The sequence below is a fragment of the Phyllopteryx taeniolatus genome, chromosome 7 (genome assembly GCF_024500385.1).
Source record: "Phyllopteryx taeniolatus isolate TA_2022b chromosome 7, UOR_Ptae_1.2, whole genome shotgun sequence".
Lineage (NCBI taxonomy): Eukaryota > Metazoa > Chordata > Actinopteri > Syngnathiformes > Syngnathidae > Phyllopteryx > Phyllopteryx taeniolatus.
In genome coordinates, this window is record NC_084508.1 from 2,799,389 (window position 1) to 2,815,815 (window position 16,427).

A 16,427-nucleotide genomic window follows, 5' to 3' on the forward strand; every position below is an offset into this window, starting at 1 on the left:
TTAGCAAATAATCATTCACTTAGAATTTTATGGCTGAAAACGTTCCAAAAAAGCTGGGACAGGTGGCAAAAAAGACTGAAAAAGTTGAGGAATGCTCATCAAACACCTGTTTGGAACATACCACAGGTGAACGGGCTCATTGGGAACAGGTGGGTGCCATGATTGGGTAGAAAAGGAGCTTCCCTGAATTGCTCAGTCATTCACAAACAACAAGTGCGTGAGAAAATAGTCCAACAGTTTAAGGACAAAGTTCCTCAACGTTCAATTGCAAGGAATTGAGGGATTTCATCATCTACGGTCCAGAATATCATCAAAAGGTTCAGAGAATCTGGAGAAATCACTGCATGTAAGCGGCAAGGCCGAAAACCAACATTGAATGCCCGTGACCTTCGATCCGGTACTGTATCCAAAACCGACATGAATGTGTACAGGAGATCACCACATGGGCTCAGGAACACTTCAGAAAACCAATGTCAGTAAATGCAGTTCGGCGCTACATCCGTAAGGGCAACTTGGAACTCTACTATGCAAAGCAAAAGCCATTTATCAACCACACCCAGAAACGCCGCCGGCTTCTCTGGTCCCGAGCTCATCTAAGATGGACTGACGCAAAGTGAAAAGTGTTCTGTGGTCCGACGAGTCCGGATTTCAAATTGTTTTTGGAAATTGTGGACGTCGTGTCCTCTGGTCGCAAAGTTCAAAAGCCAGCATCTGTGATGGTATGGGGCTGTGTTAGTGCCAATGGCATGGGTAACTTAGACATCTGTGAAGGCACCATTAATGCTGAAAGGTACATGCAGGTTTTGGATAAACATATGCTGCCATCCAAGCGACGTCTTTTTCACAGACGCCCCTGCTTATTTCAGCAAGACAATGCCAAACCACATTCTGCACGTGATACAACAGCGTGGCTTCGTAGTAAAAGAGTGCGGGTACTAGACTGGCCTGCCTGCAGTCCAAACCTATCTCCCATTGAAAATGTGTGGCGCATGATGAAGCGTGCAATACGACAACTGAGACCCCGGACTGTTGAACAGCTGAAGCTGTACATCGAGCAAGAATGGGAAAGAATTCCACCTACAAAGCTTCAACAATTATTGTCCTCAGTTCCTAAACGTTTATTGAATGTTGTTAAAAGAAAAGGTGATGTAACACAGTGGTAAACATGACCCTGTCCCAGATTTTTGGGAACGTGTTGCAGCCATAAAATTCTTAAGTTCATGATTATTTGCTCAAAACAATCAAGTTTATCAGTTTGAACATTAAATTTCTTGTCTTTGTAGTGTATTCAATTACATATAAGTCTAACATGATTTTCAAATCATTGTATTCTGTTTTTATTTTTGTCAATGTCGTTATGTCTCAATTGAATGTCTGTTGTCATACTAGAGTGGCTCCAATTACCGGAGACAAATTCCTTGTGTGTTTTTTGGACATAGTTGGCAAATAAAGGTGATTCTGATTTAACACAACGTCCCAACTTCATTGGAATTGGGGTTGTACATTCAGCAAACCAGGGCAGCTCAAACGGCGACAGATAAACACCATCCAATAATTAAACCGAAACACAACACCAAGATTAGATCAGATGGCCGCAAAGTGATACTTTTATTGCTCTGGCATGTGCACAAAATTATGAATAGTTGAGTTTTTCAGTGAATAAAGGAGGATAGAAAAATATGCGAACATGCAAATGCCGAGCTGTTAATATGTGCGAATTCACTTAAATCGCCCATAGTCGCGGTTCACTATTCACCTATTCACATTTGTTTTCTATGGAACCTCTCCTATTATGTGTATTTTTGCGCTCTTTCTGTCACACTCCACAAGATGGGCCCCGAAGCCCAGGCCAATAAGAGAGTAGTAATTGGTGTCAAGGAAGTATGTTGGAGCGATACGTCTCGACTGACTTTAGATCTTTGTTTAAGGGAGGCGCTAAGTTTAGCCTGGGTTGTTGGTAGAAGTTACGGAGAGCCGTGTATTTTTTTTTTTTTCTTCTAGTGATTTTTTTTTCAAGATCAATTAATTTGTAAGTCATTTATTTTGAAGGTATAATAATATTGTACGACAAGTTTGAAATTATTTGTGTTTTTGGACCTTAGTTTGTGGTATATTTATGGTAACTGTGAACCATTATTATAGCTAATTGGAAACTTTTGGGGGGTGTCAATTGCATTTTTTTCTTCTTCTCCAAACCCAGTGACCTTTTTTTTTTTTTTTTTTTACACTGTTCTAAAATCTATTTTCCAGCCTTAATAGGAAAAATACAGCAAAATAATAGTAAAAGTAGCCTTACGTGTGTATGCATTGTGGCTCGTTAATATGCGTGGAGCGCATGAAGAGGAACAAGTGACAAGTGAGAGAGACATTTGAATGAGTGGTTTCTTTTCCGTGACTCTACGCCATTAGCCATGCACGCCACGTCCCTGAGATCCCCGCCACCTCTGCACCCTCCTCGCCGTCTTTTTTTCTCTCCGTCTCTTTGAGCTCTCCCGCACACAAAAGCTGTGCCGTCAGGATTTATGTGGAAGCCTCTCAAATGGAATGCGCGACCGCTGCCGTCACCTGGCTCCAGAGGTAGGCGTGGCTGCACGAAAGGCTTTCTAGAGAAATGGTTCTCTCAGGGTTCATCATTTAAACAAGTTCACACTGACATATTGGGACCAGCTCGCCAAGCAAACAAATGCGATAAAACCGATTACTTCGCCCTACGTAAGCTTTGGGCATATTAAAAAGCTCCGATATGATTGTGAGGTATTATCACATAAACCTTTCATACACGAGTAAAGTGTTTTTTTTTTTACAATGCAAACTGTATCATTACAGGGATAAAGTGCTATTTTTGTCCAGAACAAAAGACATATTTTTTGAAGACTTTAGTCCTAATGTTTTTATATTAAATACATCTTTGTTCTTGTAAAGGTTATGACTTTCTTTCCTTGAAAAGTACAACTTTATTCTCGTGACATTCAAACTTTTTTTTTCTTTTTCTAGATGACTATGACATTTCATCTTTTTTGTTTGGAAAAAAGGCAACTTTTAAATTCCTGTGTCCTTCGGGTTTACAGTGAACAACCACATATTTGCAGTTTGGTATTTGCGAAATTGCCGATTCACAGATTTTTTTTTTTTTTAGGGTGGAGGCGTTATTTAAAAAAACAAAAAAAAAACAAAAAAAAAAACTGTATTCTCATGACTTTTTTTCTCTAAAAATATGACATTTAAAAGTTTTAATTGCTCTGGCATTGAGGTGTACACATGGTTGTAATATTAAAATGGCGTTAGACTTTTGAGGTGGTCCTTGGGAAAATATCTCCCCCCGTAAGGCTATCCCTTGACCCAAGAAGTTTGAGAACCCCTGTTCTGTGGAGCTTGTTTTTGCGGATGCGCAGGTGCGCGCGGCGGTTCACTTCCTTTGACGAGAAGGCGCTATCTTTGCTGCAGCACTTTGACCTGCCAGTGTGATCAAGCATATGAGCAAATGAGCTCCTGCCATAAGCGGTCGAAGGTTCAGCAGCGGAACGCCGCGGTGGCGTTATGGTGGACTGGATGCGACCGGATATGCTGTCACGGAAGCCGGGGAATGACTTGGAATAGCAGGTAGAGAATTTGAGGGATTGTCACCTCTGCTTGGTTCAGTGGCAAACGTTAAGAAAGAGTTTTCACTCTTTGGGCCGGGCCGATTCCCGTCCTATTCCACGGTAAAAACAAAGTGGCATGGCATAAACGGCATACATGGATTTGTAACGTGAAGACTTCTTGTCCGCTGCGATGTCAAGAACAGGACACTCCGCTTCTCAATATTGTGTTCAAGTTGAGGACAGTTTTTTGGGGCGTCTAATGATGTTTCAGCTGTTGTTTTGGTCGGCAAGCATGTACACCTTTTTTTTCTGCGTATTCAATTGCATGTCTGTTTTGTCCTTTGTCGATGTTTCGGTACTACATGATATATTTGTAGTTTATGTACCAAGCAAGAACTGAGCGTTTGGGGAAACCCTACTTTAGACGAGACTTGTGTATTGTACATAATATGCTGTAATCGTATATTAATTGTCATCCTTGCATTGTCACAGCACTTCATGAAATATTTTCTAATCAGTTGTTAACATTTTTAATATTTTTTTTTCATTATTCGTATGTTCTTAATATTTGTAATTTTTAGTTCTTTGGTTTCTTTTTTGAAAAAAAAACAGTGTGTTTTTTTTTTACCTTTATCTAGCTCTGGTCCTTTTATTTAATTTCTTGTTTTTTTATTTATTTTTCATAACCTTTTAATTTTTGAAACTTTTACCTGTCAGGTTGTTTTTTAAATTGGTCTAATTTGTAAAATGATTGTTTAATCTTTTATACAGATTCACATCCATTTTTATTTTTCATCAACTTTTTAAAGCCTTTATCTGTTGCATTTCCTTTTTTGATTGTTTAATACAAAAAGTGTATTTCCTATATATAGATATTTTATTTCAGGCTAAGCATATACCATGTTTTCAAATTATGTTCTTTTTTTACAATTTAAAATATAAAATTAAATGTATTTTCGTCTATTTTTAATTTTGCATTTATTTATTTTTAAGCCGTTTTAATTTTGTTAACTTATTTATTTTTGATATTTGAATCCACTTTTTAAGACCTGTATCTACCACATTTGTGTTTTTAATTGTGTAAATGAAAAAAAAATTATATATTTTTTTCTTAATTTCTTATATTTGTATTATCACGTGCAGGTGGCGACAGACAAGGTTCCTGGTAGGCTGAGTTCTACTCTCTCATGGGTGAAGAAGTCTGTGTCGCACACGGTCAGTCAGATGGCTAGCCAGGTGGCCCCGCCCACGTCCCTGCCGACCTCCGCTTCCTCGCCGTCGTTGTCTTCGCCGTCCTCGCCGCCTCAGCTCAGCCCCGATGACGTGGAGCTGCTCGCCAAGCTGGAGGAGCAGAACAGGTGAAGAAGAAAATTTTTTTTTTTTAAATTGCGATAAAATCCACGATGACGCTATTGTATGTAAAAGCCAGCATTTTCCTGGATTCTGTATGAATGGCACAAACACAAAACGCGGGGACGAAGTGGACTCGAAATTTTACACTCTTTGTTGGTAGTTTCAGAGCCGTAAAAGTGTTTTGAAAGGCTGAGCAGTGACAGTAAGTCATCGCATATTTACAGTTTGGCATTCGCGAATTTGCCTATTTGCTGAAAGGTATGAATTTGGCATCATCTTGGAGTTGTTAGGTTTATTTCATTTTATGGTCATTTTTTTCTACATTTAATGATATCCTGTTTTGTTTGCAGTCCTTAAATTTACTCGGGGCGAGGGATTACTTAAAGTGAAAGTTTTTTTTTTTTTTTTTTTTTTTCTCTCCCGATGCAGCTACTACTAATGACCTGTGTGTAGTCTACTTTGCTGTTAAAATTTGCCAGTATTCCCTAACTTTTACTGGGTGTAAACGGCAAAATGTGAGTCTAATGAAAGTGTGTAACCATTACTACTTATTATGAAATGATCTGATTATGGGTATGAAAGCGCAGAAAGTAACGGGACTATTAACACTTCTCTGGGTGGTAAAAGTTACTGACCCATCTATTTGTACAGGCCTAATGTGGCAATGTTGCCATCTCTGTGTGAAAGAGACTCCTGTTACAACTCAACTGGAGTTGAAACAATTAATTGGATAACGGGAACAATTTCATTAGCCGTGTAGAAATAAGTTGGCGCGATGGTGACGAGCCAGGAGCAACGATTGCAAAAAAATATATAACGTGTCGAAAATTTGGGATCATTTCTCACTTAAAAAAACGAAATGTAATGCGTCTACTGCAAAGCAGAACTGATGTAACACAACAGCACGTGTACGATCGCCAACACAAGATATCGATGTTAGCTAATTTTATGTAGCCTACCACCGCTAGTTAGAATGTATTGTAATTCCGCCACATATGGTCAAGGATAGACACAGTCACCGGTGCAATTTTAAACAAACAGTAAGAAAAGAAACACATAATAAGCACATTCGTACACAAGTGGCGACGACCAAAACGGTTAGCTAGGTAATAGCCAGCCGCTAACCTGAGCGCATTAACAGTCAACTATACATTCTTATTCGCTGACTCCCACGTCACTCACTAGGCCAGGCCCCGCCTTGTAAAGCCACACACGCTATTATTGTGTGGAATGTACGGATGGCGGCCTCAAGTGGACAAAAATAATACCTGCACCTCACATGCAAAGTTTGTTGCTTGTTAATGCAAAATAATTTTTTTATCCAATTCCTTAATTCATTGATAGGATAATCTTTAGCGTAATCGATTCCCCAAAAGTTCGATAGCTGCAGCGTAAAAGCAAAGGCCGATCTACTTATACGGAAAGCACATAGCAATTTTATAGGCTCTCTGTGTGAATTAGACTGCTGTAACGTCCAATCGAGCGAGTTCATAAGGGCAGGCTTGAATTTTTGCGTTCGGACAGTCCACCGTGTTTGCGTTGCGTTTTCCGAGGCCTTTGGACTCTGCAAGAGCAGATAAAAGTCAGCCAACATTGTAGATGCTCAGCACACAACAACGTTGTCTGTAAACGGCTCCGGACCTCGAAGATCAACACCATGGGGAGAACGTCATGAACTGGTCCTGGTACGCTGCTTTTATACTAGACGCTCATTGTGGACTTGAAGGCGGTCCAATTGGACCTTTTATTGCAGACAAGCGTCTCGTGCTGGTGAATTATTAGCCGAGCAGCTCGCGTGTTTGCATACTGGTGGTCCACCGAGCCTTAAAAAATCTTTGAATTCCCTTTAAATCCGGCCTTCGAAGGTCTTAATGCCACAAAATCGATTAATATAATTTTTTTTGCATTGGACACATTTTTAAGTAGCCTTTAGCATTTTAGCATGATGTATTTATTTGTCCTATAATGGTGTTGCTGCTCATTGCACACAATTGTATATCGTTACAGTAACATAAATTAGTAATATTAACTGGATGCATTTGTGTTGAGCGAATGCAATCGTTGAACCTGCTAACAAAGAAAATGTGATTATGTCCATTAATTGAGTGTAGCTATACGGATAAAGACAAAGACGATAATTAAATATTTAAAATGTCCTACATGTATATTTTGTATTAAGCCACTCTTTCAATTAAAATAAAATGTCATTAAAATATAATACATTATATTGAACTTTTTTCATGGCCTTTTTAATTATTTCAAGGCATTTAAGTAATCAAATTGTATTATATTTAATAGTTTTTGGGGGGATTATTGGATCATATTTCAGGGCATTTTTTGTTATTTAATGATTTACTTGCTTACTGATTACTATTGCCTTTTTGTCTGGTTACCCGTCAAAAGATGTGATATTGGGATCAATGATCTGATTGGTTAAACTAAAATGTATGATAAATTAGATTTAGGCAGTTTGCATTAAGAAATGCCGCAACCTGTAAAACTGTCATGCTTTTTAAATATGTAATAGACAACAATCGCAGAACATCTTAACATCTGTCCGTAGTGGTCATATTTAGTGAATGACAGGTGTTACATGTGGCTTTCTTAAATTATGCTGACGTACAGTACAAGGTCACGCTTGTGATTGTGTGTGAGCTTGATTCTGGGCGTTCCTTTTGTTCAACTTGTCGTCTGAGCCGAGTGGGAAGCTCTCTGGCTCTTTGCGGCCGTGAGTTCCGCCCACGCGACCCAGATGCGGCTGAAACTCGAGCCAGCTGCGTGATGTCAACGCTGCCGCTGCTGTTTTCCAAGATCGGGTGCCCGGGTGCTTGTGCGTCCTTTTGAAGACACGTAATGGAGAGGGAACAGGAACCTTTATTTACGGTACATGCTGAGTTTCAATTAACGTTTTAACAAAGGTTAAAATACCACTGGAAATAAAAAAATAGACCATGATTATATCAAAACATTTACAATATAAATTTTTCAAACATTTAAAAAAAAAAAATCTCTGATATAATTCATTTTATTTGAGAGTAATCACATTTTTAATGTAATTCAAGGTAAAATATTGTTCATGTGGCTGACGTGTTAACAACATGAGAAACATATATATACACATTAAAAGCATATAGCCTAAGCATAAAAACGACCCAAAATGCATCTGTTGTTGTTTTGAATATCCACATATTGTGTTTTGCATTGTATTGTGTATATCATATAAACCCGTGTGGACCATTAATGGCACGACTTGATTGTATTGCAGGCTCCTGGAGACGGACAGCAAATCCCTGCGCTCCAACGGCTCGCGGCGGAACAGCGGCTCCTCGCTGGTGTCGAGCTCCTCGGCCTCGTCCAATCTCTCGCACCTGGAGGAGGACTCGTGGATCCTGTGGGGGCGCATCGTCAACGAGTGGGAGGATGTGCGAAAGAAGAAGGAGAAGCAGCTCAAGGTAAGATTTGGTGCCATGCTTTTCGTGAGCCGTCACGGTGGAAGACATGATGGCTTTCTTTCCAGATGCGAGCCTTCGCTTGTTCGATCTGTTCATTTTTTGCGTTGTTGCAAGTTGCAAGCGAGCTTCAGATACTCTGCCATTAAAGTGGAGAGGGAAAAAAATCCAGCAATTAAGGTTGGCACTACGCCACTTAAAGTCACACATCCAAGATACCGATGCTCTACAATCCAGCGATATTTTACTTTTTTCAAAAGAAGTAACACAAAACATAATAATAATTCAGCAGTATTCACGGTTCGACATTCACACATTTGCAGATTGTTTTTGGAACGTTTCCTTCCATTCCCCACGCCACAGCAATAAAAGTATTACTTTGGCGCTATCTTGTTGCCAAGGAACTATGTTGAACTGCGTTGAGGAGCTTCATTCAGACAAAAGCAGTGCTTTGCTCCCATCTTGTGGCGATTCTTAACCTTTATGGGAGGCACGGACGGCAATTATTGATTTTCGGGTTCAGACTCATTAAGTATTTTCAGAACGAGAATCCGGAAAAGTGAATCAGCGTTGTTTCTTTGCTCCTCAACTGTGAAACAAACTTCATGAACTAGTGAAAGAACATCAGAAAATTTTAATCTAGCCTGAAAACATTATTGTTTACTGCTGCTTTTTCGTATATCAAAAGTATTATTTCTCATTTTCAACACCTTGCTTTTAGTTTATGATTTTAATTGCTTTGTCATTTTACTGTTTTGCTCTTTCGTTTCGTGCTTTTATGTTAGAATTTTTTATTATTATTTTTTTTATGTAATCACTTTTTTTTTTTTTTTTTTTTTTTTGCCTTTCTAAAGCACTGTGGATTGGCCTTGTGTTGGAATGGTGCTATACAAATAATCTCGCCTCTCCTTGCCTCGGATCTCCTGAGGGAAGCGTCCAACTACGGTGTTTACTCGAAACTATTTCCCGTTGCTATCTTTGTATGCGGGGCCCCCACCGTGTGTCCTTCGATGTGTTATTTTAGCTAAAGCTAATTTGAGTGCACATTTCCAGCTTCGAACCTCTCGTGTGGCTCGAGGAAGTGATAGGCTGATGTTGATACCTGACACTCGCTGTGGCTGCCAACCGATGAAAGTATACTGAAAAGTGGGACTCTATGGGCCAGACTTTTTTTTTTACCATGGAAACATTCCAGTTGTACATGCCGTATGTGCTGATCTGGAAAAAAAAATTACCATGCTATTATTGGGTCAAATTCGTCTTTGTTTTTTGTTTTTTTGTGCCAGCTACGCATCACCACCCCATTTGGTACAACTTGAGTACTGCACCTGTACGACTAAAATTACACATCTTGAACTTTATTGGGAGGTTTTGAAGTAGTGGTCCGACTCGCCCGCTACGTCCCCCATTTGCTATTCATATTGACAGTAAACAAATCCGAATTGAATTGTTATTCCTTGTACTATTCTAAAATAATAGTCCAACATATGGGAACATGGCCTAGCTGTACAAGTGGCGCCACCTGCCGCTGACCTGCGGGAGCTACACATTTTCAACATGCTGTAACAAGGCGACGATTGTGCCTGTAAAATGCACACGTGTGTCTCGAGAGCAACAATCTTGTCTAAACTCGCACAAGTCCTGCTCAAAGTCAACCTCTGGCCGAGATGCACCCTGGGCTGACCAGATGTACGCACGCAAACACACACACACACACACACGTGCACACATCGTAGCAGGAAAGAGCAGGGTGCCCTGTCAGCACAGGAAGTTTCTTAATCACATCGTGTCAGCAGTAATGCATGGAAACAAACCCACACACGATATAATAACATTATTGCGGACCGTTATGTTAGTTCTTTATCACGTAACAAAATTGGAGGGCCGCTGTGTGGCACCATAACGGCGGCCTCTGCTTTGCCTGGTTCTGGCGCATAATACAGTCAAAATTGGTTTGAAATTGGCAACAAAAAGCACAACACATAACAATACAAATCTGCACATGGACCTGGATGCCTCGTTATTGTTGTTGTTGTTCTTTTTAAGAGCTTTCCGTCATGACCCACAGTGAAAATAAATAACTGTATGAAATCTTGACAATTGTGTGCTTAAATGAAGATTTTGATATATGCAGCTATCCTTAATCCTGTTCCCAGCTGTCTGTGGCATGCATAAAAAATGACATTACACTTCACACCCTGTTTCTTGTCTTGCTGAAATTAGTCTGTTTTGATATGGCAACCCTGTCTCATGCCAGTGAACAGCTTTTAAACCACGCCCCATACCTGTACACTGCTGGCCAATGCCGGGCCCAGCTATCAGTCGCATGACCACCGGGGCCGGAGCTAGGGGGTTGTGACTAAGCCAGCAGCTTCTACGTGCAGAAGCGTTGGGGGGAAAAAAGGGAAAAAAAAACAACAACAAAAATCATCACTCGGGCAGCACTTGTCACTGAAGTGTACGGATTGTAAACACAATAAAAAAAAAACATTTTCACTAAAGGAGGCAGCACTTCATTCACTTGTCACTTGTGTGCCGATCCATGCATGTGGTCCATGCATTGGACATATCGCCAAACAATATCTACCACCAACGTAACGAGTAATCAAGTATATTCGGCTTATCACACAATTACACGTATACAGTTAGCTAATGCTAATCTGTGCGTTAAACAAAACTCAATGCAGCTCAGCTTACCTTTTGGCTTTGACACAAATGTGTTTCATACAGTGTAGGACGGTCTTGGCTTGAAAGTGTTACATTACACACTTGAACGACACCAACTATACTAAGGAATTTCCCTTTCAGGATCTGGTCCGAAAAGGGATTCCGCACCACTTCCGGGCCATCGTGTGGCAGCTGCTGTGCAACGCCCAGAACATGGCCATCAAGGACCAGTACTCGGACCTCCTGAAGATGACGTCGCCCTGCGAGAAGCTGATTCGCCGCGACATCGCCCGCACCTACCCCGAGCACGACTTCTTCAAGGAGAAGGACAGCCTGGGCCAGGAGGTTCTCTTCAATGTCATGAAGGTAACCGACGACGAGCCCCTTTCACGCAGAGTTTACGCAAAATTGCAGCAGTTATTCGTCTGTGCCCGCTTCCCTGTATTTTGTGTGAAAGGCACACGCTGATAAATGCCAGATCTGATTATAGGGCTCAAATACAGTAATTTAGCGGGGTCTCTGTGTGAAAGGAGTTATGTTGCCTGGTTTAAATGAATTTCTGGCCCAACTTGTTTGCTCTTCCTCAGGCGTACTCCCTGGTGGACCGTGAGGTGGGTTATTGTCAAGGCAGCGCCTTCATCGTCGGGCTGCTGCTCATGCAGGTAATCGTCGCGTTCTCACGTCTTCGCGCAGTCTTGGCGAGCAAAGCCGAAATCCTCACGGGGAGTTTTGCCCCTCCAGATGCCGGAGGAGGAGGCCTTCTGTGTCTTTGTCAAGCTGATGCAGGACTACAGGCTCCGGGAGCTCTTCAAGCCCAGCATGGCAGAGCTGGGCCTCTGCATGTACCAGTTTGAGAGCATGATCCAGGTAGGAGAGACTATCAAGGCGCTACTACCAGGAATTTTCCTGGCTCAAATTGAGGCAGAGGCAATACCATTCTGAACATTCGCACACCCAAAACCGGAAAATTAACTCTTCCGACACATTTGCAGTAGAAAACAAAATCCGTCATTTGCGACTCATCATCTTCCGCCTCCAAATTGTATATGCAGGAAAGTCCCCGACTACAAAACTACTAAACAAGGTGACTGGACTATCTTCTCCTTCCAGGAGGATCTCCCCGAGCTCCACGTGCACTTCCAGGCACAGAGCTTCCACACCTCCATGTACGCCTCCTCCTGGTTCCTCACCATCTTCCTCACCTCCTTCCCGCTGCCCGTTGCCACCCGGATCTTCGACATCTTCATGTGCGAGGTGGGTACTTGCCAGAGACAAGATTAAAGTAGACTAGAAAACATTGTGTTGCTTGTTCATTAATTCCACCTCCTGGAGAATCTGTGCAGAGTCCCCCTGCTCTAAAGGGGTTCTCAAACTTTAGTTTTCTAAGGACCCCTTCATAATCTTAACACTAATTAAACGTGTCCCCATAAATGAATTTAAAAGTTGCCTACTTTTGCGAAAAAGGTAGTAACATTACGATATCAAGTGAAAATTGTTTTTAGAGAAAAAAAGTTGTCATTTTACAAGAATAAAGTATTTGTTTCTTCTTTGCAAGAACAAAAATGTAATTTGTCAGGATTGAACATCACAATCCGGAGGAAAATAAAGTTGTATGTTTTTCCAAGATAAAGTCGTCATATAGATTTTAACAAGGGAATAAAGTCATTTATTTAATGAGTGAGTTTCAAAAATAAAATTTGACTCTTGCAATATTATGCCTTTTACTCTGGAAAAGATGCCTTTATTTTCTGAAAAAGAGGACTCTGTGCTCAGGAAAAATATTGCTATGTTCTTGAAAGAAATAAGACTTTATTCCTGTATCAATACACTTTTCATGAAAAAAAACAAAAACAACAAACTACAACCTGACTTTATTCATGCAAGGATGTCAGATTTATGTGATGATACGTCACGATCATATCAGAGCTTGATATTGGTCATGGTATAAGCTAAAGTAGTGAGGAGGAATTGTTTCATTATATTTGTTTTATTGGCACACAGGACCGTTATATGTAGGTATAGTCTTTTTGAAATAAGTCCTATTTTAGTGCAACTTATTTCACGTCTCGCGGACTTAATGTACAGCCGAGCCGTACGCACAGTCAGTAGTGGTGTTGTCCGCTATCAGGGTCTGGAGATCGTGTTCCGAGTGGGCCTGGCCATCCTGCAGATGAACCAGGCGGAACTCATCCAGCTGGACATGGAGGGAATGTTACAGGTACGACTGCTCGCTCCTACGTCGTGAATGTAGTTTGTCTGCGGGCGTGACTTTGAACTGATCAGGCTTCTGCTCTGCACCGCAACCGGCGACCGCAGCACTTTCAGAAGGTCGTCCCACGCCAGCTGGACAGTGGCCCCGACAAGGTCATCCAGGCGGCTTATCAGTTCAAGTACAACGCCAAGAAGATGAAAAAGTAAGCAGAGGCCCGGCCGGGTTGTACGTGGGGGAAAAACATTTTAGACCCAAACTGCGACCTAAATCCCAAGTCAAGTTTGCTCAGTCAGGACTGCCGCACACCAAGCGACGTGGCCGAACCTGAGTGAACTGTCGCGCACCCTGCGGGCTTCTGCAACTAGTTTTCACGAGTGGACGACCGCTGGCCACTAGCTTTGCTGCGATTACATTTTCTCGCAGATTTAACAGCCAGTCAAAAATGCACGTGAGCTTTTACCCCCAAAAAATGTCTGCGGGTACAAAGCGTAAGCGAGACCCAGCTGACCGCTGCCAAGCCATGCCATTACACTAAATACAGTATGTAAATATTGTTATACAATATTACTTAACTATACAATTTCTCAATTTTTGGTACCTGTGGCAAGAAAGTAAAACACGGAGAGTCTCTGTTGTCGAAATGAAACGGGTGCAGTCAGTAAAAGGAGCGCGCGATCATTTATTTTGTCCTTTCTGCCAATGCAAAAATCATGTCCAAACCTTATACTCCAACTACTACAACATTAGTTTATGTAGAACTATTCTGCAAATTTTGCAAAATTGGCCCAAAAAGTTAAAATCGAAAATAATATGAACTTTCTATTCATAGCACCACAGAAAATTAAGTTTGCAGCAAATTGCATAAATGGGAGTTGTCTACTCCACTTTGTGCTCTGTGTTTCGGTCAGCTTTGTACAGATTGCCTGTTTTTGTGATTCTGCTGCTTCTACAGGGGGGGAACCTCTTCTACTTAGATGCACCCAAAAATGCTGAAAAATCAGTGACTCTTTGCGTGATCACTCAGATGAGGGTTTTTTTTTATTTATTTTTTTAATTTATTTATTTTTTTAGATAAATTTATAGTACATGTATATAAAAACAACGTAATTGAGTCGTGTATCTGAACCTACACTGATGGGCTGATTTTAGCGTGTTGAATAATTTAAAGGCGTAAAATTCAGAGTGGCTATTGCATCCTTTGATTTTTTTTATTTATTTTTTTTTATTATTATTTTTTTTCTCCCTGTGTGCGACACTTGGAAGTAAAAGTTTGGACACTCATAATTGGAGTTAGAATTTGTATTGCTTTCTGTGTCGCCACCATGTGGCCAAGTGGGGAAACTCCATCCTGCTGCCTCATCACCTTGTCTTTTACTCTCGTCAGGTTGGAGAAGGAATACACCACCATCAAGACCAAAGAGATGGAGGAGCAGGTGGAGATCAAAGTAAGCCTAGCCAACCAAGTTTTGCCTTTTAAAAAAAAAAAATGATTTTATCTTTTTTCGTACATTCCAGAACTTATTACTTTTCTTTCTCTCAGAGGCTGCGCACGGAGAACCGCCTACTGAAGCAGAGGATCGACACGCTGGAGAAGGTGAGTGTCGCTCACATCTTCGTGGTGTTGTGGCGGCGTCCTCGTCCCGCACTAACTGGCTGTTTTGGGTGTCACCGGGCCGGTCGGTTGCCACGGTGACGCCGCTAACCGAGGCCGAGCCGAGCGTCCTTGTCGTTCGTGCATGTCGGGTTTGCGCTGGGTCCGCACCTAGCATGACGCGGGTGGTCGGATTCTAACTGAGTCCTGACGTTGCCAAGCTCTTCATCACAGAATCTCTGTCACTAACTCATCCAACGTGGAAGCTCGTTTTTGCGCCCCCTCCTCATACACCCTCTCTCTCTCTCTCTTGCTCTCTTGCACTCTCACTCTCTCTCCCTTTCTCTCTCTCTCTCTCTCTCTCTCTCTCTCTCTCCTGACAGCTTCCTGTCATTGTTTGAATTTTTTTCCACCTGCATCTCTCACATCTTGCATGTAATGTTCTTTTTTCCACTCCCATATGTAAACATTTAGTCCAGTGTTTCCCAACCTTTATTGAACTAAGGCACATAATTTACAAACAAAAATATCAAAAAAGTGTACGATGAACTCCCCGTACAGTCTCGGTTGAGCATTTGCATCTGTTCTGGAATTTTGGAGGGGGGAATTATCCTCCATTGTTGGCTGAAAAAGACAACTTCCAATATAAAAATTACATTGGTGCCATCTTATCTTGTGGTGTCTTGGAGCCAAGAAACCATGTTAAAGTGAGGAGAGGTGCTTCGTTTAGTCAAGCCATAGCCTTGTCAAATACAAAACGTGCTTTGCTGCCATCTTCTGGCATCATTAGGCAATTGCAAGCTTTTGGGGTGGGCGTCAAATACGTTATTCGCAACAGGGCTTTGTTAACATTCCAGGCACACTCATGATATCGAGAGATCGTATACCTTTTTATTTACTAAAATTGCAAAACTGGAATGAATAGAAAATACTGTACATATATAATAATAATAATGGGATGAAAAGAAACATTTTAAGGTCAGTGTGGGTACGCATGATTAATTTTTACTGCATTTTTATCTATATTTGTTTTTAGTATTTATATTAACATCAAAAGATGTAAAAACCTATTAGCGATGCGAATCGAAAATCAGTTCTCTGTAATTCAATTGAATAATTTTTTTTGTTTGCCTGATGATTCCGCTTATTGATTTTTCAATAAAAAAAGTAAGTCGACGACTGCCATTTGTGTCATTTCATTCCCTCACCCAATGAGAATCGATGAGGAATCGGATCTGCGAGCAGTGTCGATAATGGCATCAAAATCGCTCAATTTGTATCAATTATGAGCCACAGATTAAAATAGATACAGTCGACAAAACACAAATCTGCAATATAACAGGGCGGCGGTAGGTGGAGCGGAATATAGCGGGGGGAACCTTGTCTACTGAAATAATGATGTACTTGGTGTGAAATCTGGGCCTGTTTAGTTGACCACAAAGCGATAATTCTGTCGAACGAACGGTAACAGGTTGATACACAGGTTAATTGTACCTTCTGCCATCTAGTGGAAGAGCATTTAATTGTTCTACCGGTCCTATACGTCGCTGGCATACATATATAAACAAAGATAG

The 16,427-nt window shown here is 41.1% G+C and overlaps 1 protein-coding gene across 13 annotated transcripts in view; it reads left to right on the top strand.

The window, feature by feature from the left end:
- evi5b (ecotropic viral integration site 5b) overlaps positions 1–16,427 on the top strand; it is a 29,720-nt gene that overhangs the window by 4,002 nt on the left and 9,291 nt on the right. For 10 of the 13 annotated variants that reach the window (XM_061778358.1, XM_061778367.1, XM_061778360.1 and 7 more), the window contains 10 exons: positions 4,725–4,939; positions 8,200–8,386; positions 11,192–11,416; positions 11,638–11,712; positions 11,792–11,917; positions 12,161–12,304; positions 13,179–13,268; positions 13,367–13,464; positions 14,647–14,707; positions 14,803–14,856. In XM_061778358.1, coding sequence (XP_061634342.1) covers positions 4,725–4,939; positions 8,200–8,386; positions 11,192–11,416; positions 11,638–11,712; positions 11,792–11,917; positions 12,161–12,304; positions 13,179–13,268; positions 13,367–13,464; positions 14,647–14,707; positions 14,803–14,856 — 1,275 coding nt within the window. Of the gene's footprint in view, positions 1–3,244; positions 3,601–4,724; positions 4,940–6,455; positions 6,620–7,594; positions 7,818–8,199; positions 8,387–11,191; positions 11,417–11,637; positions 11,713–11,791; positions 11,918–12,160; positions 12,305–13,178; positions 13,269–13,366; positions 13,465–14,646; positions 14,708–14,802; positions 14,857–16,427 lie in introns of those variants that run through there. The other 3 variants (XM_061778362.1, XM_061778366.1, XM_061778369.1) reach the window with 3 other exon arrangements.